Here is a 27,811-nt window from a genome sequence, read left to right as displayed (position 1 = left end):
TTCAATAGAAGCATGGTTTGGAAACCGGCTTCGGCATAAAACTCAAGACTCACTTGTTCAGAGTTCACCTAGACTCTGCATAGCCTTCCCCCCCTTACCCTACCCCTACTACAGCCCTCTTACGCACTTATTGTATGTTGTCCGTCCTGGCACTTTCGCAAAAATAGCACTTAGCATTGTGTAGAGTCTTATCCAAGCTATCTTTGTTGTGTACGGGGTATGGATTAACCTAACGATTCTTAGTGCTTGGTTCTATGAACATCCTTACTGTACCGACAGTGATATATTGTTTCTCTTTCTTCGGACAAATGTACTTATTGTAAGTCGCTTAAGCTTGGGATAAAAGCGTGCTAAACGCCCTGACTGTAAACGAGGTGGGCGAGTGAGTCTCTCCTCTCAGTCGGGGAAGTGGGCCAGCTCGTCCTTCCCCATGTTGCCTCCGCTCAGGATGCACACCACGCTCCGGCCAGCCAGGTCCGGGATCCGGTCGCTGGCGAGGACGGCGGCGAAGGCGGCAGCGCCGGACGGCTCCACCACCAGACCCGAGTGGTAGAGCACGGACACGGCCGCCCTGATCTCCTCGTCGCTCACCAGGACGATCTGATCCACGTGGCGCCGACACAGCTGGTAGGGGAGACTGCCTGGGGCGGGAGGGAGGGAGGGAGGGAGGGGGGCCGGGGTCAAAGGTCAAGATCTTAGGGTGCTAATGATGAGGTTCAGGGTCTACAGTCAGGATAAATACACTAGGTGGAGTGGTCACAAGACTGTTTCAGTGCCTTTTGGATTCGGGAAACGTCCCCAATAATTGGAAGGAATCCACCATAATTCCCATCCCCAAAAAAACACCAGCTAAGGAGCTGAAAGACTACAGACCAGTGGCCCTGACCTCCGTGCTGTGCAAGTGCATGGAGAGAGTCCTGTGTGACCTCCTGGCCAAAATGCTGTCACACAAAATGGATCCTTTTCAGTTTGCCTACAGGGCAAAAAGGGGTGTCGAGGACACAAGTCTCACATTGCTGAATACTGTCACTAAACATCTGGACTCTCCACACCCTCACACCAGGATCTTATTTATGGACTTCTCCTCTGCTTTTAACACTGTGCACATAGACACCCTGCTGTATGCTCTTTTAGATCTCCAAGTTCATCCCACACTGGTTTTATGGATCAAGAATTTTTTAAATGACAGGCCACAACAGGTGCTTTTAAATGGTTTTAAATCAAAGAAGCTGATTTTAAACACAGGTGTTCCCCAGGGTTGTGTTTTATCTCCCGTTCTCTTCTCTGTGTACACAAACAACATCACCTGTAACAGCGAGGGGATCAGCCTTTTTAAATATGCGGATGACATGGCCCTGGTGGCCCACCTGACCGACACCACTGCTCTGGACCGGTATCAGCAGGCTGTTGAAAACCTGGCACAGACTTTTAACCAGCTTTGTCTTGAGCTAAATGTCCAGAAGACCAAAGAGCTGTGCTGTGGGGGCAGAAGGGAGTCAGCAACTGCTCTTTTTAAACCACTCAGCATCCAGGGTCAGCTGGTGGAGCAGGTTGAGTCTTTTAAATACCTTGGAACTGACCTGGACAACTGCCTCTCCTTCTCTCAGCATGCAGACACCATTTTTAAAAAATCACAACAGCGCCTCTACCTGCTGAGGAAATTAAGGACTTTCAACGTCAGCACACATGTTTTAACTCTGGTCTACCAGTCCCTCATTGAATCCCTACTCACCTTCAACATCTCTTCCTGGTACAGCCTCCTCTCATCCAAACACAAGACCAAACTTTCCCGCACAGTTAACCAGGCCAGCAAAATCATTGGAGCACCACAAACCCCCCTCTCAGAACTGTACAGCCGGTCTGTGATCAGGAAGGCCACCCTGATCACAGAAGACTCTTCTCACCCCCTCCACCACTGCTTCCAGCTGCTGCCATCAGGCAAATGCCATAAGGTTCCACTGGCCAGGAAAAACATCTACAAAAAATCCTTCATCCCCTCTGCAATAACCATCCTGAACAATAAGAAATGAGCATTCTGCTTCCTTTAACACCCCCCCCCCCTCCTCTTTTTAGCATGATTGCACAACATTGTTGTTTTTAATGTCTGTTTGTTTCTTAGTGTTTTTTTATACAAGCCTGTCAAAGACGAATTTCTGTCACTCGTGACAGACAATAAAGTTTATCTATCTATCTATCTAAGGTCAGGGTCAAAGGTTAGGGCTGAGGGTGGAAGGTTGGGGTAATGGTCAGAATAAAGGCACTAAGGTCAGGGTCAAAGGTTAGGGCTGAGGGTGGAAGGTTGGGGTAATGGTCAGAATAAAGGCACTAAGGTCAGGGTCAAAGGTTAGGGCTGAGGGTGGAAGGTGACGGTTAGGGTCACAGAGCATTAAGGTCAGAGTCTACAGTTAGGGTTTAGGGTCAGACACAGAGCACTAAGGTCAGAGGTCAGGGTCTAGGGTTAGGGTGTAAGGCGTACAGGACGTCGGGTGCTGGGCTCTGTGCTGAGGGGTGGAGGTGAGCGATGACCTTACCTGCAGAGGGCGGAGCCAGGCCCGAGGCAATGCTCTTGGTTTCCATGCCGACAGGCCTCTCCTCCAAGAAGCTCTGGTACATGGTGCAGGCTGGGGACACAAGGGATAGTTATACTGGTGCTACTGGTTATACTGGTCTGGGAAAGTCCTACTGGTCACACTGGTCTGGTACAGAGTGGATTTATACTGTCTGGATTTTAATGTCTGGACTACTGGAATACTGGTTGTAGTTGTCTAGTATAGAGTCCTACTGGTTGTAGTTATACTGGTGCTACTGGTCCTACCCCCCTCCGGCTCCACGCCGTAGATCCTGGTCCTGGACGACCCTGAGAGTCTGAGGGCCGCCGCCACCCCGGCCAGGAGCCCCCCTCCCCCGCAGCAGACCACCACCACGTCAGGGTCCGGGACGGCCTCAAGCACCTCCAGGCCCAGGCTGGGGGTCCACACAGCAGGGGGTCCGCACAGCAGGGGGTCCACACAGCAGGGGGTCCACACAGCAGGGGGTCCACACAGCAGGGGGGGTCAACAGACAGCCTGTCACATCGGGGCTGAGGAACTGACCATCTGACCATCCATTTATCCTCCTTTTATTCATCCTTTCATCTAGCTCAGCATCCATTCCTTCCCATCCCTTAATCCAACCACCCCTTAAGTAAATCACCCCCACATCACCCACACATCACCCCCCTATCACCCACACATCACCCCCCTATCACCCACACATCACCCCCCTATCACCCACACATCACCCCCCTATCACCCACACATCACCCACACATCACCCCCCTATCACCCACACATCACCCCCCTATCACCCCCCTATCACCCACACATCACCCCCCTATCACCCACACATCACCCCCCTATCACCCACACATCACCCCCCTATCACCCACACATCACCCTATCACCCCTGTATAACCCACATATCAAAAGTAATGTGAGTGATATCACTTTTCCCACATATCACCCCCGTATCACCACTGTATCAACCACATATCACCCCTGTATCACCACTGTATCCCTCACATATCACTCTTGTATCACCACTTTATCACTCCCATATCACCACTGTATCCCCCACATATCTCCCCCGTATCACCACTTTATCAACCACATATCAACCCTGTATCACCCCTTTATCACCCCCACATATCACCCCTGTACCACTCACATATCAACCCTGTATCACCCCCATATGACCAATATATCAGTGTGTACCTGGCGTGGCCGGCGATGAGGTCAAGGTCGTCGTAGGAGTGGAGGAAGGTCATGTGATCGTTCCGAACACAGCTATCAACCACGTTCATCAGACAGGAAGTGGCAACGCGCTCCACTTCCACCCCAAAACCCTGAGAGGCACAGGCAGAGCAGTCAGAACACGTACCACGAAATGGACGATGGAACCGCCTGGCTCCAATTGATTGCTGTCATCAGGAGGCCAGGCACAAAGGCATCACACCTATTGCAAGTATTAATGTATTTATTATTTGTATTTGTTATTAGGGGCCAAGGACAAAGGCAAGGCAAGGCAAGGCAACTTTATTTATATAGCACTTTTCATACACAAGGCAGACTCAGAGTGCTTCACATATAAACATTGTCATACAATAAAAGAAAACAATAGTTAAGTAAAAAGTAAAATAGATAGAAAATAAAGGCAAAGTTTAAAAAACATTTTAGAAAGGCAGAGTTAAAATAAATGCATTTTAGAAAGTGAGAAAATAAAGGCAAAGTTAAAATAATAAATATTTAAGATTTAGCAGAAAGCTAAAGCAAACATAAAAGTCTTCAGTCTTGTTTTAAAAGCTGTCAGAGTTGGGGCAAGTCTTAAATCCTCAGGGAGTTTATTCCAGCTATTTGTTGCATAGTAACTAAATCCTGCTTCCCCATGCTTCGTGTTGACTCTGGGGATAATTAACAGATTGGTCTCAGAGGATCTTAGTGGCCTAGAAGGCTTATGTAGTGGAAGCATATCAGTTAAATATTTTGGCCCTAAACCATGTAGGGATTTATAGGTTAGCAACATGATTTTAAAATCAATTCTCTGACATACAGGGAGCCAATGTAATGATTTAAGAATTGGTGTAATATGTTCACATTTTTTGGTCTTTGTTAGAACTCTAGCAGCGGCATTCTGAACAAGCTGTAGTTGCCTTAGAGTTTTTTTTGGGAGACCTGTAAGGAGACCATTGCAGTAATCAAGCTTGCTAGTGATAAAGGCATGTACAAGTGTTTGTAAGTCTTCGGTAGACATGAGCCCTCTAAGTCTTGCTACGTTTTTAAGGTGATAATATGCAGATTTTGTAACTGATTTGATGTGACTGTCGAAATGTAAATCTGAATCCATGATAACCCCTAGATTTCTGGCTTTGATTGAGGTTTTCAGGGACAGAGATTGAAGGTGTTGGGTAACTTTAAGCCTTTCGGTTTTAGCACCAAATACAATTATCTCGGTTTTGTCCTCATTTAGTTGAAGGAAATTTTGGCACATCCAGTCTTTGACTTGCTCAATGCACTGGCACAACAGATCAATGGGCTGATAGTCATTTGGTGATAGAGATACATAGATTTGCGTGTCATCAGCATAGCAGTGATGGTCAATATTGTTATTTTGCATGATCTGCCCTAGTGGGAGCATGTAGATGTTGAATAGAGAGGGTCCTAAGATCGAACCTTGTGGGACTCCACATGTCACGTTTGTTGATTCTGAAACAAAGTCGCCAATGGAAACAAAGTAGTTCCTATTTTGTAGGTAGGACCTAAACCAATTTAAGACTGTGCCTGAAAGCCCCACCCAGTTTTCTAATCTGTCCAAAAGTATTGTATGGTCTACAGTGTCGAATGCAGCACTGAGGTCTAGTAGCATTAGTATTGAGATTTTGCCAGAGTCTGTGTTAAGACGGATGTCGTTTACAACTTTAATAAGGGCAGTCTCGGTGCTGTGAAGGGGTCGAAATCCAGATTGGAAGGTGTCATAGCAACCAGTTGATGCCAGGAAGTCACTAAGTTGCTGGAGAACAACTTTCTCAATGATTTTACTTATGAAGGGTAGATTTGATATTGGTCTGTAGTTGTTAATAATAGAGGCATCTAGGCTCCGCTTTTTTAAAAGGGGTTTGATAACTGCAGTTTTTAAGGCTTTTGGGAAAGTGTCTGATTGGAGAGAGTTGTTAACTATTTGCAATATGTCTATTGCTAGGCAGTCAAAAACATTCTTAAAGTGGTTGGTAGGTAAAGTATCAAGGCAACAGGTGGATGGCTTCAGTTGTGTCACAGTTTCCACAAGAGTTTTAGAGTCTATGACATTAAAGCATGTCATTGCCATGTTACTTTTGCCTGGATATGGTGGTAGTCCAGCATTTTTGTTTAAAGTGGAGACATTGATGGCGCGTCTGATGCCTTCAATTTTATCAGTATAAAATGCTGCAAACTCATTGCATTTCTGAGTGGAATGAAGGTCAGGTGGAATTTGTGTTGGGGGCTTGGTCAGTCTGTCAACAGTTGTAAATAGGGTTTTGGCATTATTAGTATTGTTTTTAATGATATTGGAGAAAAATGTTTCTCTAGCACTTTTTAAGTCTAAATTGTAGGCACAGAGGCTCTCTTTATAGATGTCATGGTGAATATGAAGTTTTGTTTTACGCCATATGCGTTCAGCCTTCCTGCATTCTTTTTTCTGGGCTGTTACAAAAGCAACTTTTCTCCAAGGTGCCTTTTGCTTTCCAGAAATCGTTTTAACCTTATAAGGTGCAATGACATCTATGACTTTCAAAATTTTCAAATTAAAGTTTTCTAAAAGATCATCAGCAGAACATGGGTTGAGAGGTGGTAGCAAGGAGATGGCCTTTTTAAAAAGTACATTAGAATGTTCATTGATATACCGTTTTTTGACTATTTGATTTTGTCTGTATGTCGGGAATAAAAGATATATTAAAGAAAACACAGAAATGGTCAGACAGTGAAGGATCAGTCACAGAGAGATCTGAAACATTGAGACCCTTTGTGATAACCAGGTCTAGAGTGTGCCCCTTACAATGAGTAGCCTCTTTCACATGTTGAGACATTTCAAATGTGTCCAAAATGGTAAATAGTTTTTTTGCACACTTATCATTAAAATCATCAGTATGAAAATTGAAGTCACCAGTTATAACTAGACAGTCAAAGTCTGTGGAGATGCTAGACAATAATTCTGTAAAGTCATCGAAGAAATTTGCAGCGTATGTGGGTGGCCTGTAAATAATTAATAGGAGAACTCTGGGGGAACATTTCAATACAACACAAAGATTGTAAAAATACTTTTTTTGATTTAAAAATACATTTTTAAATATAGCAGCAACCCCTCCACCTCTTTTTCCAGATCTACATACATCAAAAAAGTTATAGTTGGGAGGAGCTGTCTCTATCAGAACGGTTGCACTGTTATTTTGTTCTAGCCATGTTTCAGTTAAAAACATAAAATCCAGTTGAGAAGTGGTAATAAAATCATTAACTAAAAAAGATTTGTTATTAAGAGACCTAACATTAAGTAGACCCATCCTGATGGTGTTATTGATTGAGGCTTTAAGGTTGATTTGGGTTTGGAGGGAATAGGTATGAGATTTGAGAGGTTAGCAGTGCGTCTAAGTTTCCCTTTGTTTACTCTCTTAGTGATTACAGCAGGAATGCAAAAGTTGCCATGTTTTGATGTAGGCAACGTTGGGTTCAACAGATTATGCAAAACTTCCTTTGTGCTGTGTCTACGGCTGAACCCTTTTTTGTCTCAGTAATAATCAGGACTACTATCAGTACAGGGAGGGGGGGGCTGGGGCGCCCTCCGCTTGGGTGTTATCAGACTGTGGTCATGACGTGGGGATGGTATCATTGACGCAGATGCAATTTTGATGCCAACATTTCTCAGTTTCTTAAATTCATCTGGAAAATCATAAAGGGAGGAGACAGTGGAACTGGAGTTGTCGTTGTGGCTATGGGAGAGATGAGGCTGGTGGTCATCATCAGCGGGAGACAGCTGGAGGTCAGAGGCAAAGGGGGGAGGCATGGTGTCGATGGTGTCGGGCAGGCTGTTGTCTCTCTTCAAGGTCTGTGGTCTGTCTGCTATCTGTGTGTCAGATAGTGGGACAGTAGATGTGTGGGGGAGGCTGTAGTCTCGCTTCTTCTCATGGTGGGACAGTGAGAAGAGAAGATTGTCCCTTAACAGTTTTGAGCCTAACCTGTTTGGGTGTAGGCCATCTGCTCTGAAAAGGTATTTGCGCCCCCAGAACAAGTTGAAATTGTCAATAAAGCCCCTTCCTCTTTCATTGCAGACTCTTGAAAGCCATGTATTCAGTGCAAGTAGACGACTGAATCTGTTTATTCCCCTGTCAACTGCTGGTATGGGTCCACTGATGAATGACCTAACGTGTAATTTGTCCAGTGTGTCCAATAGTTCAGTGAAATCCCTCTTCAGAAGTTCTGACTGTTCTCTTCGAATATCATTAAGTCCTGCATGCACAATAACCTGTGAGATTTTGGGGTTTTCCAATATAATTGTGGTTAGTTTCTGGTTGACATCACTAACCATCACATCTGGGAAGTAGCATGTTTTGATCTTCTTACCGGTTATATCCTTTATGGTTGAGTCTCCTACAATCAGAGTGTCTGGTTCATCTGCTTTCTGTGAGATGGGCCCTTGTTGACTTGAGGTGGCGGTGGCAGACGCATGCACAGCTCGACTCCGTGGCGACTGGTTCTTGTTCCGTCTCTGTCCCCACCGTCCGTCCGGACGCATCCTGGGGCTCAGGGGTGCACGGGTGGCAGATGCATGCGCAGCTGGCCTCTCTGGCGACAGTATGGAGCTATTACTGTTGCAATATTATTTGCAAATGCGTATCTCAATCTGTGTGTGTGTATTCAGATCTGTGTGTGTGTATTCAGATCTGTGTGTGTGTAATATGATCTGTGTGTGTGTATTCAGATCTGTGTGTGCGTATTCAGATCTGTGTGTGTGTAATATGATCTGTGTGTGTGTATTCAGATCTGTGTGTGCGTATTCAGATCTGTGTGTGTGTATTCAGACCTGTGTGTGTGTAAAAAAAATCTGTGTCTGTATTCAGATTTGCAAGTGAAGACAAATCTGCAAGTGCATGCAAAGATCTGTGAATGTGAACACAGATCTGTAAGTGTACATAGATCTGTAAATGTGTAAACCGATCTGTAAATGCGTACATAGATCTGTAAATGTCTGTCATCACTTACAACTCAGGCAGGAGCTCTCCATTGGCTGTGTTTTTACACGTGAATTTTGCAACACTTCTGCCGCGGCAGATCTGTGATCTGCAAATGTGTAGAAATGAGATTTGTCTGTGACCTCAGTGTTCCTTTGCCCTGAGCTCAGGCTCACAGGCTCACGCTGCCTGGCTGCAGTAGGCGGTACTGCTACTGAGGTCACAGACAAATCTCATTTCTACACATTTGCAGATCACAGATCTGCCGCGGCAGAAGTGTTGCAAAATTCACGTGTAAAAACACAGCCAATGGAGAGCTCCTGCCTGAGTTGTAAGTGATGACAGACATTTACAGATCTATGTACGCATTTACAGATCGGTTTACACATTTACAGATCTATGTACACTTACAGATCTGTGTTCACATTCACAGATCTTTGCATGCACTTGCAGATTTGTCTTCACTTGCAAATCTGAATACAGACACAGATTTTTTTTACACACACACAGGTCTGAATACACACACACAGATCTGAATACGCACACACAGATCTGAATACACACACACAGATCATATTACACACACACAGATCTGAATACGCACACACAGATCTGAATACACACACACAGATCTGAATACACACACACAGATTGAGATACGCATTTGCAAATAATATTGCAACAGTAATAGCTCCATACGACAGGGTCATGGTCGGTCTCTGTCCACACCATCCGTCTGGACGCATCTCGGGGCTTAGGGGTGCGTGGGTGGGAGGCGCGTTCGTGGACTCCTGGAGTGGCAGGAACCGGTTCTTCAGCGGCATGGTAAACTTCAGCGATTGGGCGAGTGAACTTGTTGGTTCACTTTTTAATGTTGTTTGGGCTTAGCGCCAACTCTGTGCCATTGAGAGGCAGTTGGAATTGTCAAAGAGGAAAGGCTGCACCTGGCTCAACTGGCTCAACTCAATCTGAAGTCCTTTGGCTGTACGGCAGAGCGACATCAAGCAAGCTTGTTTTATCTTTTCTTCGTCGTGTAAGACTCTGAAAACTTCTGTCAGGTAATCCCTATTTCATTTTATGCTGTTATTGGAATAAAAATACATCCAGTCTCCAAATGACTTAATATATTTATGGTTTCTCCTGTTCAGAGTTCACCTAGACTCTGCATTGCCACCCCTCCTACACACTTATTGTATGTTGCATGTCCTTGCACTTAAAAATAGTATTTAACATTGTGTAGCGTCTTATCGTAGCTGGCTTTGTTTGGTTATGGGTTACGGGGAATGGGTTAACCTAGCAATTGTTAGTGCTTAGCACTTGGTTCTATGAACATCCTTACTGTACCGACAGCGATATGTTTGTTTGTATGTTGTAATGTTTCTCCTTCTTCTGACAAATGTAAGCCACTTTGGATAAAAGCGTCTGCTAAATACATGTACATGTAATCATAAATGCAAATGTCCTGTGCTCGTTAAAAACATACAAAAGAACGAGCTATAAATAGGGAATAGACCTCATCTTTACCATCGGGATGAAACTTATGACTGAATTGTGCACAAAATATTAATACTACGAAAGAGACCCTGGAGGTAAGGGCTCTCTACCTGAACGTTGGTAACATGAGATCTTGAAATTGGACAAAGCTTGCTTGGGTCTGGCTCATAACTCGGGAGTTTGTTTACCACCTTAATCTATTGTAGGAGAGAGCAAGAGTTATAGTGCTTTCATAGAAACTCTTGGATCACACAGCAATCCACTACTTCATCCAAAAACTCAATGCATGGCAAATACATAAAATATGATATTAAAATAATATTAAAATGATGAATTTTTGAGAAGAATGAGCTCAAAGAGCTCGGTTGAATGTACCACTCTTGTACCAATGATTCCCACCTCATTCCTAACCCTATGAAAGTCCTGTTTTTAATCCGTACCTCCTCTGTATTGTTTAGGCATTGACAAATCCCACAACCACCACAACCACTATGTTGACCGAGGAACACGAAGCGGCAGCTAACCACCACCGTCGACCGAAGGGGCTCCTCGTGTGTCGAGGTCTGCCCAGATGTGCCCTCATCTTCCTTCTCCTCGCACTCTCTGGTCTCATCTTCCTGCGGCGCAACATTCTCACTCTGGAGGTTGTTGCATTGGTCGTAGTGTGTGTGTGTTACAAAGTGACATTTTGTTTAATACAACAATTCCCTAGTGAATCAGTGGGCATATAGGTCAAATAATACAATTTGTTGTCCTTAATTATATTTTGTATTACAACTCGCTGCTGGTCCTTCCTGAATAAACATCAAAGTTTTTGTGGGGATTTTGTCACCTCCTCCTCTACCAGTGTGTAGCATCCACCTCGTTGATGCAGGGCAACCAGTATGCACCATAAACCTCCCTAAACAATGGCTATCACAGTGGAGAGGTGAGGGAATGATCAGCATATGTATTTTTATACTGAACTGCGAACTGTGCGAGCAAGCACCAACTAAAGTGATATAATCCCGGCCCTCACGCACGGCTTATACACGTATTTGTCTCATGTCCGCACCGCAGAAAGTTTGATGCTCTGCAAACAAAGTGCGCAAACTGCCTGTCCACAGCAACATGACAAGTTGCGCTTTAGTTATCAAGACTACACGATGCCGCAGTCAGCCTCACTTTAAACCGGACCTCTCTTCTCTCCTCCTCAGAACCTGAGCTGCCACACAGAGTCAACTCTTTTACAACCCCAGAAAAGCAGCCACCCTGCCTTGGCCCAGGAGGGGCCCCTACCTCAGTACAACAACCACACCCTCTGCAGCCACCTGGAGCCCACACCAGAGGAAGCCCTGGAGGACCGCGCCCTCCTCGACGCCATCGCCTGGCCCAAGCCCCCCGCCCCCGTGCCCCTCGACCAGACCAGCGACCCCGTGCACAGCCTGTTCGCCATCCTGCCCTCCAAGGGCGGGAGGGAGCGGCGAGTGGGGGACCAGCTGGAGGCTCTGGTCCAGATGCAGGACTTCCAGGGCCGTCCCAAGCGCTACGGCGGGGACTTCCTGTTGGCCCGGCTGCACTCCCCGGAGTTGGCAGCGGGGGTGGCGGGCATGGTGGTGGACCACCTCAACGGCTCCTACTCTGCGCTGTTCCCCCTGCTGTGGGAGGGCGTGGCCCAGGTGGCGATCACCATGGTGCACTCAAGCGAGGCGGTGGCCGTGCTGCAGCGGCTCAGGGAGCAGCGGCCCGACCGCTTGTTCTTCAAGAGTCTGTTCCGCTCGGGTGAGCTTTCCGAGACCACTGTGTGCAACATATGCCTGCCGCACAATCAGCCGCAGAAGCCGCTGTGCAACTACACTGACCTCCACACCGGGGAGCCCTGGTACTGCTTGAAGCCCAAGCAGCTGAGCTGTGACACCAGGATCAACCATTTCAGGGGAGGCTACAAGAAGGACCTCGTCACCCACAAAGAAGCGCTGCTCTTTCAGAGGTCCGGTGCTGCACTCTGCTTTATCCTTCATTTATATATGTTTACTTTGGGAATGTGTCTTATCCTTGTTTGTTTTATTACTCACAGCCGTGTAAACCTCAAAGTTGTCATCCATGCGTCAGGACCTGATCGGATAGACGTGCTTCCTAAGAAGATAGGTACGCAATCATTGCTACGCTTATTGGAAGAGGTTGCTTATGTGGTGGTGGTGCCCGCTTGTATGTATTTCTTCTTGTGACATTTGTGTCATTCTCATATCCCAGATGAACCAGAGTTAGAAAACAGCAGCATCAAACCAGGGCTGGTCAAGTACACCCCTTCTGGGTATTACTACAAAGGCTCCTGGAGGTCCTTCGGTGGAACACCTGCTCGCCAGTTTGACTCCCCGTCCATCACGCAGTGCCTGATTGGCAAGGTGATCAACATGTACGGAGACTCCACGATGAGGCAGTGGTTTGAGTACCTCAGAGCGTTCGTACCAGGTGAGCACCGACACCCTTCTCTCTGTGCCCACAATTCTCTGACCCTTACTCATGTCCAATTGCATGTTCATCCGGTCTCTGTTACGATTCTCTCCTATAAACCAAAGAGTTCAACCTTCGCAGTCCAGCACAAGCAGGGCCATTCATGGCGGTGGACTTTGAACACAACATCCTGTTAAAGTACCGCTGCCACGGCCCACCCATCGCCTTCTCCACCGTCAGCACCAGCGAGCTCCGCTACGTGGCCAACGAGCTGGACCGCCTGCCTGGAGGCCCCCACACCGTGGTGGTCCTCAGCCTCTGGTCCCACTTCAGCCCCTTCCCTGTGGAGGTCTACATACGCCGCATGCGGCACATCCGCCGGGCGCTGGTACGGCTCCTGGCCCGGGGCCCTGGCACCCTGGTGGTGATCCGCTCTGCTAACTTAAGGGCCCTGGACCAAGAGATAAGCCTGAACTACAGCGACTGGTTTTCGCTGCAGCTCTACAGGGTTCTTAGGACCATGTTCATGGACCTGGCTGTTGTGTTTGTGGACGCCTGGGAGATGACCTTAGCCCATCATAGCCCCCACGATGTCCACCCGCCCCCGGACATCATCAAGAACATGATCAATCTCATCCTGACTCAGGTGTGCCCTGCCAAGAAGAAGAGCTAGTGGAAGAAGGGGGGAAAAGTTGGAAGAGACATGCCATCCAAATGCTTGCAACATTGTTGGTCTATCCTGATTCTCTTGCCACGAACAAGTTACTTGTTATTCTTACTTTTTTCGAAGAGGCCTTCATGCAAAGCCCCTTATACTGGATTCAGATACATTTGATTGTGGAGCAGGTAGGCGTTGAGCACCTTGCTTAAGGATGCCTACAGGTAGGCTCAGGACATTGGAGATTGAATGCTGTATCATCGACACCCTCGCCACTACTGTTCTGCCCCCCAGTTGACTGGCACATGTGCAGGTGCAAGTCCATTATCCACTTTCATCGTCATCCTGCCTCTACCAATCAGCTCATCCCCCTCATCAGTTCGCAGCAAGGGGAGGCCTGTTAAACATTTTAAAATGGTTTGCTAGGATCGCTCTCTCTCTCTTTGGTCTGCCGATGGTAACCCTGCTTGTGTTCTGAATTGCTAGATCCTTTGTTATCTTAAATATGTATATATATATATATATATATTTCTATATATATTCCCCTCTCCCCCCTACCTGCGTCCACAGTGAACCGTGTGTTCACCATTGTCATTTCTTTGCTGCCACCTTGCTGACAAGTAAGACAGGACCTCTTGCAACATGAAGTGCTGTTCTTTCTGGTTAGACACATTAGGTAAGGAGTGTTGCTGCCAACTTTACTTTTGCAATAGTTTAGGTTGGAGAAGGTAAGTCCACGTGTGGTCTACTTGGCAGCTTGATTGTTTTGCCTTCATTTGTTAGCTGCTAGCTTAGCTCGGTTTTGTTTGGTTCTTTTCTTTAGCAATACACGTATCCCAAGACCCTGTTGCATGTCTTGTGGTGTCGTACTTGTGTTGTGTTTTATATTCACCTATTCTTTGATGGCTCAGTAAACCCACTTTCACCATCATCCGTTGTTTCCAGTTCATTGTTATTCACCAACCACTTGCTCATCTACTGTCCATAACCCAGCCATTTTACATCCCTGACCTCCCTCACTACCCCCTACACAAAGGAGTTGTAACAGTGTTGAAGAAATATGCCGAACCCCCTAGGTCCCTGAGCATGCTGTCGAGTCTGGAGAGGACTATGGCAGCGGTTCTCAAACTACGGTACGCGTACCACTGGTGGTACGTGATGCGCTATTAAGTGGTACGCAAAAGAGTTTCCAAAACATTCATTACTACATACATACATACATACATACATACATACATACATACATACATACATACATACATACATACATACATACATACAACAAAAACATAATATCAAAATACTAGGACAAATGGAAATACATTAACCAAGAGATCGTTAAAAATGGAGTTTAAAATAAGTTTTGCCTTTCCTGTAATATTTTTGTTTCAATATCAGCTGACCACATCACATCAGTGCGAGAAAGTCTTGTCTTCACTTTCCATCATAAAAACAAAATACAGAAGCAGGATTGATGCTGAGCCACACCTGAGACTGAAGCTGACCTCAATGTATCCAGACATCGCAGGACTGTGTTTGCAGAGGCAGGCGCGCCCGTCTCATGAGGCTTATGGAAGTTCAGTTATGAGCGGGCTGGCCAACTTTCAATATTATTTGTATTTAGCCTTACATTTTCAAACAGGTTGTTGGTACACAGTTGTTATTCTTAATGTTCTCACTTGTGTGCGTGTGTGTCTCTGTGTCTGTTCTAGTGCTACCACTTTGTACAGCTGACCACAATTGACAATAAATAATATATTTTTTAAGACTAAATGTGCCTCCGGCATGAACTGTGTGTAGCAGAATAGGGCCACAGGCCTACGCTACTGTAGTTTGTTATATTTTATAACATTGTTCCTAATGATAGTACTTGGGGAGACAAATATTTTCTGAGGTGGTATGCGGTATAAAAAGTTTGAGAACCACTGGACTAAGGTGTTCAATGCTGAACTATAATCAACAAACAACATCTTCACATAGGAGTTCCTCTTGTCGAAATGATAGGAGTTCCTCTTATTGAGGTGATTTTCTGTTTTTCTGAACTTTTATTGATAGTTTTAACTAAGAAGATTTATTCCGATTTTTTTCTGAAATACCGCCTCTCGGGCCAGATTTGTCAGAAGTGTGTGGTTGGTTTAGATCAGTGTTTCTCAACCTTTTTTGCGCAAACGCCCCCTTACCTTACCCTGATCCTCTGGCGCCCCCCATTATTGTTAATTTTGTTTAAAAGAAATTGCGACACCCGTGGGTAGGCTATATCCATTACCAACTCCACTCCAACTCGTGCTACATTGCTTGAATAAAAAATAAAAGCCGTCTGTGCCGTTTTGGTTTCTTCTGGACAGGAAAATGTGTATTCAGAGTTTTATTAAAATGTTTTAATATTGAGCTATTGAAGTTTAATACGTAACAGTGCTTGTGTACATTTTTATTGGTTAACACGCAAACTTGGGTTCAATATGTGCACGAAAGACTCCCTTTGTTTACGTGACGTTGCCTAGCAACGCTGTGCATGTGCAGCCTTTATCCGCTTCGTTCTGAGAGTAGCACGTTTAAGTTCGCGGCCAAATAGTAATTAAAGTAGTTTGTTACTATACAAGTTAAGCGCCTGTAACATGAGTGTCAAATGCGTATGTGCCGGTTGGTGTGCGTACCTTATGAAAAAAAGCGTTTATCGGTTCGCAGACGTAATGAGAGACGGTGCAGTGGTCTACATGTAATGCGCACGTTCTATTGTTTACAATACAATCCCCGAAGAGGACGGAGGGGTTTCATCGATGGCCTATGTTCCCTAGGGAACTTAAAGGCCTAACAAACAAACAATTAGCATGCTAAGCGGAGTTAGCTTTATTCACGTCTTATGTTGCCTTACTATGTAATATGGATGAGATTCATGTTGCTTAGCGTAATGCCCCATCCACCGCTTGCTTTGCATGTCCCGCAAACCAACCAGTGGAAGTCAGGGGAGGGCGAAATAGTTTCGGAAAGCACCACGCTACTAAGATGAGGTGGATTTGTTTAACGGCGTTACTATGGCGATAATGACGGCACTGAGCATAAAGTAAAAAGTAGATGAGACGATAGAGGGGTTAGAAACCCATATGAAGATAGGCCTTTTATTTCAGTTATCCTATTTTTGCACAGAAAATATTTGAAAACCATGAAAGTTTAAAAAGTTAAATATAATTACTACTAGGCCTACACAAGCAAAGTTGTGACGCCCCCGTGTTCGTTCCCAGCGCCCCCCTAGGTTCTACGAACGCCCCCCAGGGGGCGCTGCCGCCCCCGTTGAGAAACCCTGGTTTAGATGCTGTACAGGCAGCAGCAGGGACCCCGTAGACAGTACCCAGGGCCTTTGTTGTGTTGGAGATGTAACGAGGAGGGTCACATCAGAAGAAATAGTTTACACTGTCCCCTTCCCCCAATGCAGCAGAGAGTCCAGAATAGGTTATCACCGTACTCTCCCGCATGATCCAGAGCAGGACCCCGAATTAGAAAAAGATTGGGGCAGTTATCTTCGCTACCACTCATCCCCAGACGTCCAGGGGTCAACCAGCGCTGGGGACTCAGGGGAATTCTCAGCTCACCAAACTGAGGAAGTGGGAAGTGCGGTAGTCTATACATTGTCCAACAAACCTGATTGTTGACGGGGGGTGGGTGGGGGGGGGGGGGGGGTAATGCGGGATTACGGCCAGGCGGAGTTGTTGGCGGGGGGGGGGGGGGGGGTGACGGCCGCAGCAGTTTAGTGTTCATCCGAAGCGACAAGAGATCTGACGGGTATATTTATTTTTTTTCGCCGTTACATTTGTTGCATGTGTGTGACAGCATGAGATTGATGCTGAAAGAGTGAGTGTCACGCGAAATGCGTGAGAGTTGGCAACCCTGGCGTTCATTCGGTCTCTCCTACAAATCAAAGAGGTCAACCTGCGCAGGCGGGGCCCTTCCAACTGCCCCTTCTAAAGTACCGCTGGAACCGCCTACCTTGAGGTGGACATGAATACAAACATGTAGGCGTAGCCAGGGTGCACACCTGATGGGTTTGGGAAGATCCTATGGTTGAAACAGAAACCGGTTTTCCAATATCACCTCTGTAGAATCTTATAATGGGGGGGGGGGGGGGGGGGGGGGGGGGGGCGAGAGGTATTGAGTGTTGTTGGCGGGGGGGTGACGGCCGCAGCAGTTTCGGATATCGGATAAGTACAACACGCGAACACGCAAGGCAGAGCGAGACGACAAAGAAGGAGGAAAGGACGAGGAAAGTGGGCAGCTCCCTCCAGCAGAAGATCAGCATTCATTTTTTCTTCTTCATGTAAGACTCTGAAAACTTGTGTAAGGTAATCTATATTTGATTTTATACTGTTATCGAAATAAAAATACATCCAGTCTCCAAAGGACTTGGACTAAAGACATTTCTCCTTTGCTTAACCGACCTTGATAAAAACATAACAAAATAACGCGCTATAAGAAATAGACCTCATCTTTACCATCGGGATGAAACTTAATACTGAATTGTGCACAAAATAGTAATACTACGAAAGAGACCCTGGAGGTAAGGGCTCTCTACCTGAACCTTGGAGAAGAAGGCTACCTATTTAAGTTTTATGAGATCTCGAAATGGAGGGTATATTATTGTATATTATATTGGACAGAACTTGCTTGGGGGCTGTACGGTATGGACTAAAATGTATATCACGGTATGATTTGAGGCATAGACAGTAGGCCCTACAGTATTATATCACGGTATGTTAATTTTATATTCTAATTTCGATATAAATGCTTCTGAAGGGGTAAAATACTGGTTAGGCAGCTATTTTTCTATAGAAGAAGTATTTTAAAAACATTTATTGAGCAAAACTGCAATAGAAAAAAAATGCTAAATCTTTTCTTCTTTTTTTAAAAAGTTAGCCTACTTCCAGTATGGATAGTAATGGATTTCTTTCTCCACTTGGTCGCGGACCTTGCCGTATAGTTTTGGCATCTCAATTTGGCTAAAGTGTGTGCGGGCAGGTAATACCTGGGATCGAATGTTTTGATCATCTCTTTAAAGCCCTTTCTAACGACATTTTGAAAGGGAACCATGTCCTTACACAGGTAAACAGTGACGGCGTTTGTTATCTCGTTCCACCGCTGGCTTTTTTGTCATAAGGACTGGCTTTGGAAAATGCCTGTAGAAGTGATGTCTGAGATGCCGAGACAGCTTCACGCTACCAGCGTCTGTCTCGTACGGTGAATGAGAGCTCGTGAAGGGACTGCTATTGCACAAGCACGCAGGCGCGCAGCCTGCGCGCTTGTGCAATAGCAGACTGCCTGAGGAGGCAGTATCGCTGTCAAATCGGTCCCTGGGAAAAGTAACGTTGCGCCGAATTGAAAAAGGAACTAGGCCTACGTTTCGTTACCATATTTTCAGTAGTTTAGCGAAAACTTTACTTTTACTAAACTAAACTTTTTAAAAAATAAGTTACGTTGCTGTATTTACGTTACGGTCAAACCGGTTTCACGGTATGGTCAAAATCCATACCGTAGCGCAAATTCACACCGGTGTACTTTCTATACCGTTTATACCGTACACCCCTCTGGATCATAACTCTGGAGTTTGTTTACCAGTGACAGAAATCCAACGAAGAAGAGAGCATGAGTTATAGTGCTTTCATATCAACTTTTGGATCACACAGCAATCCACTACTTCATCCAAAAACTCAAAATAGCATGGCAAATACAATAAATATGATATTAAAATAATAATAAAATGATGAATTTGTCAATGCTACTCAATAAAAAGAACAAGGTCACAGATACTGGTAGAAGACCCAATATTGAAATGATTCCCAACCTGATTTGAATGTTCTTGTTTCGTCAAAAGTCACTGTTGATAAAACGGCATAAGTGGCATAATCTCATCTAATTATACAGTTGTAGGCTGTAATATGTGTGTCCAACATTCGGCTAATGGGCCCTGATGTTGTTGTGGATAAAACCCACAATGTAATCAGCAATAGTCAGCCCAGGGTGCTCTGATAGGGACAGAGCCCTCCCTATTCTGTTGACCCGGTTCATTTCCTACTATTATTCCAAACATATGGCAGAGATATCCTTTTAAACCTTAATTATTTTCTACAATAATGTCTCTGACAAAAAAGAGCACAATTTGTCTTTGATAACAGAAAAAAACACAGCAGAGAAATATAGCCAAGTTGAAGCTTTCAGAATCTCACCATTTCTATTGTTAACCCGGCCAGCAAACTTCCTGTTTATTTTGACACAAATACAGGCTCTGACCCTACAACCCCACAACCACCACAACCGCCATGTTGACACAGGAAGTGGCAGCTAACCACCGTCGACCGAAGGGGCTCCTCGTGTGTGGACGTCTGCCCAAATGTGCCCTCATCTTCCTTCTCCTCGCACTCTCTGGTCTCATCTTCCTGCGGTGCAACATTCTCACTCTGGAGGTTAGTGTCACAAAGTGACATTTTGTTTAATACAACAACTCCCTAGTGAATCAGTGGGCATATAGGTCAAATAATACCATTTGTTGTCCTTAATTACATTTTGTATTACTACTTGCTGCTGGCCCTACTGAATAAACATAAAAAAACATCTTAATAACAGCCAGTCTTTTCATTTATAGCACTTTTGAAGGCACTCAAAGCGCTATGAAGAATGTGTTTTTGAAGGATATCACACCTCCTCTACCAGTGTGCTAACTAGTATGCACCATAAACCTCCCCAAACGATGGCTATCACAGTGGAGAGGTGAGGAATGAGGCCATCCAAATAGAGGCCAGGGGATGATGAGTATATGTATGTTTTATACTGGACAGCGAACTGTGCAAGAAAGCACAAACCAAAGTGATATAATCCCGGCCCTCCTACTAAAAGTTTGATGCTCTCCCAAAAAGAGTGTGCAGACTGCCTGTCAACAGCAACATCAGGGCAAAACGCTGACTACAAGTTGCGCTTTAGTTATCAAGACTACCCAACTACCCAATGCAGTGGTCAGCCTCACTTTAAACCGGACCTCTCTTCTCTCCTCCTCAGAACCTGAGCTGCCACACAGAGTCAACGCTTTTACAACCCCAGAAAAGGAGCCACCCTGCCTTGGCCCAGGAGGGGCCCCTACCTCAGTACAACAACCACACCCTCTGCAGCCACCTGGAGCCCACCCCAGAGGAAGCCCTGGAGGACCGCGCCCTCCTCGACGCCATCGCCTGGCCCAAGCCCCCCGCCCCCGTGCCCCTCGACCAGACCAGCGACCCCGTGCACAGCCTGTTCGCCATCCTGCCCTCCAAGGGCGGGAGGGAGCGGCGAGTGGGGGACCAGCTGGAGGCTCTGGTCCAGATGCAGGACTTCCAGGGCCGTCCCAAGCGCTACGGCGGGGACTTCCTGTTGGCCCGGCTGCACTCCCCGGAGCTGGGAGCGGGGGTGGCGGGCATGGTGGTGGACCACCTCAACGGCTCCTACTCTGCTCTGTTCCCCCTGCTGTGGGAGGGCGTGGCCCAGGTGGCGATCACCATGGTGCACTCAAGCGAGGCGGTGGCCGTGCTGCAGAGGCTCAGGGAGCAGCGGCCCGACCGCTTCTTCTTCCAGAGTCTGTTCCGCTCGGGTGAGCTGTCCGAGACCACCGTGTGCAACATGTGCCTGCCGCACAATCAGCCGCAGAAGCCGCTGTGCAACTACACTGACCTCCACACCGGGGAGCCCTGGTACTGCTTGAAGCCCAAGCAGCTGAGCTGTGACACCAGGATCAACCATTTGAAGGGAGGCTACAAGAAGGACCTCGTCACCCACAAAGAAGCACTGCTCTTTCAGAGGTCCGGTGCTGCACTCTGCTTTATCCTTCATTTATATATGTTTACTTTGGGAATGTGTCTTATCCTTGTTTGTTTTATTACTCACAGCCAGGTAAACCTCAAAGTTGTCATCCATGCGTCAGGACCTGATCGGATAGACGTGCTTCCTAAGAAGATAGGTACGCAATCATTGCTATTGCTACGCTTATTGGAAGAGGTTGCTTATGTGGTGATGGTGCCCGCTTATATGTATTTCTTCTTGTGACATTTGTGTCATTCTCATATCCCAGATGAACCAGAGTTAGAAAACAGCAGCATCAAACCAGGGCTGGTCAAGTACACCCCTTCTGGATATTACTACAAAGGCTCCTGGAGGTCCTTCGGTGGAACACCTGCTCGCCAGTTTGACTCCCCGTCCATCACGCAGTGCCTGACTGGCAAGGTGATCAACATGTACGGAGACTCCACGATGAGGCAGTGGTTTGAGTACCTCAGCGCGTTCGTACCAGGTGAGCACCGACACCCTTCTCTCTGTGCCCACGATTCTCTGACCCTTACTCATGTCCAATTGCATGTTCATCCGGTCTCTCCTACAAACCAAAGAGTTCAACCTTGGCAGTTCAGCACTGGTGGGGCCATTCATGGCGGTGGAATATGAACACAACATCCTGGTGAAGTACCGCTGTCACGGTTTGCCCATCGCTTTCAACATTGCCAGCGCCAGCGAGCTCCGCTACGTGGCCAACGAGCTGGACCGCCTGCCTGGAGGCCCCCACACCGTGGTGGCCATCAGCCTCTGGGCCCACTTCACCCCCTTCCCCGTGGAGGTTTACATACGCCGCATGCGGCACATCCGCCGGGCGGTGGTACGGCTCCTGGCCCGGGGCCCCGGCACCCTGGTGGTGATCCGCTCTGCTAACTTAAGGGGCATGAACCTGGAGCAAAGCCTGAACCACAGCGACTGGTTCTCGCTGCAGTTCAGCAGGGTTCTTAGGACCATGTTCATGGGCCTGGCTGTTGTGTTTGTGGACGCCTGGGAGATGACCTTAGCCCATCATAGCCCCCACCATGTCCACCCGCCCCCGGCCATCATCAAGAACATGATCAATCTCATCCTGACTCAGGTGTGCCCTGCCAAGAAGAAGAGCTAGTGGAAGAAGGGGGGAAAGTTGCAAGAGACGTGGCGTCCAAGTGCTTGCAACATTGTTGCTCTATCTTGATTATCTTGGCATGAACTATTTAACTCTTGCTTAACTCTGGTTATTTTCTTTGGCAATACACGGGTCCCATACCCTGTTGCATGTCTTGTGCTGTCGTACTTGTTTTGTGTTTTTTGTTCACCTGTTCTCTGAAGGCTCAGTAAACCCACTTTCACCATCTGTTATTTCCAGTTCATTATAATTCACCTACCACTTGCTCATCTACCCTCCATAATCCAGTCACGATCTGGTCTGACTGCAGACAGCAACGGATGCAGAATGGGCAGAACTCATCGTGATCATCTTAAATGTTACTGCAGCGATGCATCATATATTCCGTTGCATCCACAACATCCGCATCAATCGATGAAAGATTGGAGCATGAATTACAGACAAATAGAAGAAACAACGAATAAGAAAGGTGTTGCGAACGACTGCGTTACCGGAGGAAGAGAGCGTCTTTTTTTGCTTCATTTCACATCGAACAAACACTGGGACAAATGTAGTTGATATCTGTGTTTAACTGAGAAAACGGAGTGGAAGGCCGGGACCCTAATGTTCAGCTAACTATTGTCATTAATAAGTGTTACGAGAGTGTGTGCGCATGTGTGTGCGCGAGAATGGCAGTGTGTGTGTGTGTGTGTGTGTGTGTGTGTGTGTGTGTGTGTGTGTGTGTGTGTGTGTGTGAGAGTGAGTGGACGAGCGAGGAGAGCGAGCGGTTGCGTGTGTCAGTTTAGTGAAGTAACGAACGAGTCTGGTTGTCTCTGTGCCAACGTGTACTGTAAAGTTAGTGAAACTAAGAATAAAGTACACAGCCTTTCAATAATCGGCGGCCGCGTCATTCCGACCATATTCTGACCTATAAGCAGACCCACTGCCGGTCAAAGGGAAGGGTGTTACTCCTGAGAGAACATCGACGTCTCCCCTGTGCTCTCGACTACGGTCTGGGAGCCGACAGCAGGAAAGGTGTAACATAATAATAAAAATAAACATTTTCTATATCCGCGTGCAGTTGTGAACTCATGTATTGTAATTGATTGTATGATGTGTACTTTTAGGGTTACAATAAGACCTTTCATTTAGCGTTAGTGGGAGCGTTGCACTGACATTATATAGGCTATGTTATCGGGGCTATTTGTCATGTTATCAGACTTATCGGAATGACAATCATTTCTGTTATCGGCCCGATAATTATCGTGCACCCCTAATATTTATATGTTAAATTATATATTTAAAACCGCCTTTTTGCCAAGCACAACCCTGACTCCGTCCGCTCTGTACCAAGGACTTGTAACAGACACATTTAATATTTTAAAAATTATTTTATTTACAACTCATAGAAACGCCTGGAACTCAAGGAAGTGTTGGGCGTCCTGCCAGGACGCCCAACACTGAAATAAAAAAGAACAAAAGAACAAAAGACAGACAGACATGAAAAACATTTTTTTTTTTGTCTCTTAGCCTGGACGAGTGTTTCGCAAGCTCTCTTGCGTTGTTTGGCTGCATGCTGCCTTCTGGCCAGCGCCTCCTCTTCTGCCTTGGCTCTTCTTGCTGTGGCAGCACTTGAGGATGGCTGGCAGTCAAACTCCCTCCTTCGTTCCATCTCCTTTAGGGTTGCCTGCTTCCTCAGAGTGTTGTCCTTGGTTCCGGCTGACATGATGTTGTGGCACATCCTTTGGTCCACTGGCCCATACTTCAGGTCTTCTCTCTTGAACATCTCCACTGACGTCTGCTTCCGGGTCAGCAAGGTGTGTTTCACAGTTTGGAAATGTTCATGCTGCCACTTCTCGAGTCGATGATTTCAGACATAAGACTGAATGAAGACTCCACCAGTGGCCCATGGAACACCGACAACGCTGCCTTTACTGCCATACTGAGACCTGGGTACCTTCCTGTTTCAAAGACTGCTGCCTACCAGCTGACAGCATCATCTCCTTCTCTGAAAGTTGGCTCTGGTCTATGCCATACTGGATAACTTATCTAGGATAAGATAAGAACCAATTAATTATCCCACCAGGGATATTTAACCTCCACAGCAGCAAAATATAGGGTTAAAAAATAAACAGCAACAATAAATATCAAAAGCATCCACACAAGACTCACAAACAAGCATTACATACTAACATTAGGGAAGTGCATTATCCAGCTAACCTCTTGCTGAACATCCACATCAGCAGGGAGAAACTGGTTTAACATCTCCGCAAGTCATCTCAGCAGACGTCCAGTCTTGGACGCAATAGGGTCAACAGCAGACAGGCACTGAAGGGTCATGCTCTCCAGTGGCAGTGGACAAAAAAATATATAAAGCCGGCATTTTGGGGGCCCCAAAGCTCTATGGGGCCTTCTATGGGGCCTGGGGCTCCAGGCAAGTGCCTGGTTTGCCTAACAGTACAGTCCGCCCCTGCCCTGGAGTACTTGGTCCAGGAAGGGCTTCAGCAGCTGTATAAATGCTAAATGTAGCCCTTTATTATACAGAAATGTGCTGTTGGTGTATTAGCCTAGGACAATACGCTCGCCAGATTGTTTATCTAAATAGCCCTATGTTGTTAGAAATTACTGTTTACCAGGTATGCAGCGCATCCCATGCAACAAAAGATTAACACGGTCGCCAAATTGCTTTATGTTACACTCTCGCACCAGCTGTTGTCTAAACAGTCACATTTACCCACATTAACACATATGCACATCAAAAATGCTTTAAAAGTAGGCCTACGCCGTTGTACAACAACTGGGCTACATCCAGCTCCTCTCGGTTCACTTGCCATGAATGACTATGCCTAACGCATGAGTGCGCATGACAACCTCCGTAATGAATATTCAGGGTAGCTCAGAATTTGAGTAGTAGCCGTATATCTCGGAACTCAGGGCAGAGCACCCGGCTAATGTTAGGGGCTAATGATGAGCCTAGTTAACGTTACTAACATTAAGGTTACAACCTCCTATAACGTAGGGTGACCAGACGTCCCCGTTTTCAGTGACCTGTCCCCGGCTACTGCTGTCCCCGGAAATGTCCCCGGATTTGACTGTGACTGAACCCCCCCCTCCCCGTCAACAATCCCGTCCACCAGGGGAAGGGTAGTGTCCCCGTTTTAGTTTTCTATTACAAAAAACACACCACTGAACCCAAAATGTCCCCGGATTTTTGTCTCAGAAATCTGGTCACCTTACTATAACGGGAGTTGCTAGTTAAGCTAGCTGAAAGACTATGCCCTTACGTAGCAAGCTAAATGGCTAACATTGGTTAGCAAGACAAGCAGACCATGCTGGAATTAACATTAGAACTAGCTGACGTTAGCTGACTAGTAAGTTTGCTATCTTGCTAATGGAAATTCCAGCATCAGGTCCGCTTGTCTTGCTCGCTAACATTAGCCATTTTGCTCGAAGCATAGGCTAACTTTATGCAAGGTCCAACGTTTGTGCAGTACTCGGCGTTGACTCAGTCCTAAAAATACAATATTATTGTAAATTATATTAAAAAAGCGGTAGCTAACGTTAATTGAATCAAGCAAACAAATAGCTGTTGTTTTTGCTCCAAAAAGCTTGAAGCTCGAATTTAACATAAGATGGTTCCTTCACGTTAAGAGTTTCCATCAGATGCGCGCGGTGGCCAGGCGTCTCATCCAAAGGCTCAGTTGGCCCTGTGTGCTTCAAGATTCTGAAGCAAGTGCTGAGATTCCGATTGGCCCAGAGAAATGTCAATTATAAGAATTCCAATCGCCCTACAAAAAAATCCAGTTCTACCGGACAAGGGGACAAACCTTAATGTCGAGCCTTAATGTCCCCTAAGGTAAGTCCTTAATGTCGAGCCCTGGATTAAGTATGTTTGTGATCACGTGCTTCTGTTTGTACGTTTGTGGTCAAATGTTTCTGTTGTTACGTTTCCGTTGGCATGTTGGTGGTCGTCTGTTCCTGGTTGTGTGTTTGTACCGCTGCCTGTCATGTGTGTGTGGTGGTAGGTTCATGTCCAGACACACACCAGCGTGTGGGCTCACCTGTATGAGGGTGGATCTGGAGAGGGGGGCGGTCTCTGGCATCACCACCTTGCCCTTGGAGCCGTAGTGCTTGGAGGCAAACGCAAACGCTTTGCCGTAGTTCCCCGCAGACATGGTGACAAAATGGCCGCCCTTTGGCCTCCTGGCGAACTGATTGGCTACTCCTCTGATCTTAAAGGAGCCTGGGTAGAAAGAGATATAGAAAGATAATATATGGTTTATTACATCAGAAACGGTTGATAAGCCTAAAATATGGTTTATTACATCAGAATTGGTTTATAAGCTTACTATATGTTTTATAAGCATGATATATGGTTTATTACAGTATATGGTGTATAAGCCTAATATGTGGTTTATTACATCATAATTGGTTTATTGCATTAGAAATGGTTCATAAGCCTGATGTATGGTGTATTACAGTATATGGTTCATAAGCCTGATATATGGTGTATTACAGTATATGGTTCATAGGCCCACCCGTCTTCTGCATGTTCTCCAGTTTGATGTATACGTCGCAGGGCCGCGGGGGCGGCGGCAGGGAGGTCTGGCCCCAGCGGACCATGGGGGTCTGCACCACCCCTAGGGGGCTCCCCCTCACTGTGGCCTGGGCCTCCATCAGCAGCCTCAGGGTGACGGAGTCAGCGGTCGCATCCCCCATCTACCCATTCAGTCAAAAACACACAGCACACACTTTGTTGTATACTGGGAAGGGGTTAACCTACACAGTTTGCACACTTATTGTATGTTGTGCGTGCTTGCCCGTACTGAGCATTGTGTAGCATCTTATCCTAGCTGTCTTTGTTGTATACAGCCGAACAATTGTTAGTGCTTGGCACTTGTTTCTATGAACATCCTTACAAAAATGTAAATGTGATTCTATATAGAGCAATGTGTTTTTGTTAATATGCATCTGCGTTACGACAGTAAATTAATTCTGATTTAAATATACACAGTTAAAAGAAGATACCGGTTTAGAGAGCCAGGGAACCCAATGGTACAGATGGAATTCGAACACTGATTTAAAAAATGCGTTTTGGGCTGAGAGTTTTAGGAAAGGAGGGGACGTGTTATCACCATGGTAACGGCCCACGTCCACCTGGCGTGGAGACTCACGACGTGTTCACGTTCAGTGTTTTGAGAGAAAACATCGGATTTCACCCATTTCTTTCTCTAAATCTGAGACATATTTTCGTAACATTGATAAAAATGGAAAAGATTACTATGTTGACGATTATATATAAGACAACTGACCAAACCAAAAACAACAACAACAAAAAAAAATGTGGTTTTGGATACAGCGGACCTTAAAAAGAGACGGTTTAAGTGCTGACCATTCCAAACGAACATAACTGAAGTTCGCGAAGTTATGTCGAGTTTGGGGAATACAACTTGTGTATCAGTGAAAAATGTGCATCTACAAACCGTATTATTTACGCTGGTTATTGTTAGTTTTGTTGGGTTTCTGACGGATTCTCGACGTCCACAGTCCCGACTCTCTTTCAGCGCACTGG

The 27,811-nt window shown here is 46.1% G+C and overlaps 3 protein-coding genes and 1 pseudogene across 4 annotated transcripts; 2 read left to right on the top strand and 2 right to left on the bottom strand.

Annotated features, from left to right (window-relative positions):
* Positions 1 to 364: 364 nt before the first annotated feature.
* On the bottom strand, positions 365 to 27,807 carry LOC311363233 (uncharacterized protein). The gene is made up of 7 exons (XM_084483207.1): positions 27,723 to 27,807; positions 26,778 to 26,958; positions 26,301 to 26,482; positions 3,753 to 3,883; positions 2,816 to 2,964; positions 2,532 to 2,621; positions 365 to 641 (listed from the first exon to the last, which is right to left on the bottom strand). The coding sequence occupies exons 2-7, from the start codon at positions 26,956 to 26,958 to the stop codon at positions 397 to 399; spliced, it is 978 nt and encodes a 325-aa protein (XP_084339333.1). The 5' UTR covers positions 27,723 to 27,807; the 3' UTR covers positions 365 to 396.
* Positions 10,720 to 13,334, top strand: LOC311363241 (NXPE family member 3-like; the record flags this gene model as incomplete). The annotated part of the gene is made up of 4 exons (XM_084483213.1): positions 10,720 to 10,872; positions 11,425 to 12,355; positions 12,461 to 12,679; positions 12,787 to 13,334. 4 exons carry the CDS (start codon positions 10,720 to 10,722, stop codon positions 13,332 to 13,334), a joined length of 1,851 nt encoding a protein of 616 aa, XP_084339339.1.
* On the top strand, positions 19,625 to 22,260 carry LOC311363239 (NXPE family member 3-like; the record flags this gene model as incomplete). Its single annotated transcript, XM_084483212.1, has 4 exons — positions 19,625 to 19,768; positions 20,358 to 21,288; positions 21,400 to 21,618; positions 21,704 to 22,260. 4 exons carry the CDS (start codon positions 19,625 to 19,627, stop codon positions 22,258 to 22,260), a joined length of 1,851 nt encoding a protein of 616 aa, XP_084339338.1.
* LOC311363238 lies at positions 23,636 to 26,199 on the bottom strand (annotated as a pseudogene). The gene is made up of 3 exons: positions 26,186 to 26,199; positions 24,460 to 24,652; positions 23,636 to 24,288 (listed from the first exon to the last, which is right to left on the bottom strand). The product of its transcript is annotated as an uncharacterized misc_RNA (transcript).
* Positions 27,808 to 27,811: the final 4 nt, after the last annotated feature.

The sequence above is a fragment of the Micromesistius poutassou genome, assembly GCF_964030765.1.
Source record: "Micromesistius poutassou genome assembly, chromosome: 18".
Classification (NCBI taxonomy): Eukaryota; Metazoa; Chordata; class Actinopteri; order Gadiformes; family Gadidae; genus Micromesistius; species Micromesistius poutassou.
This window is presented reverse-complemented; position numbering and strand designations above follow the sequence as displayed.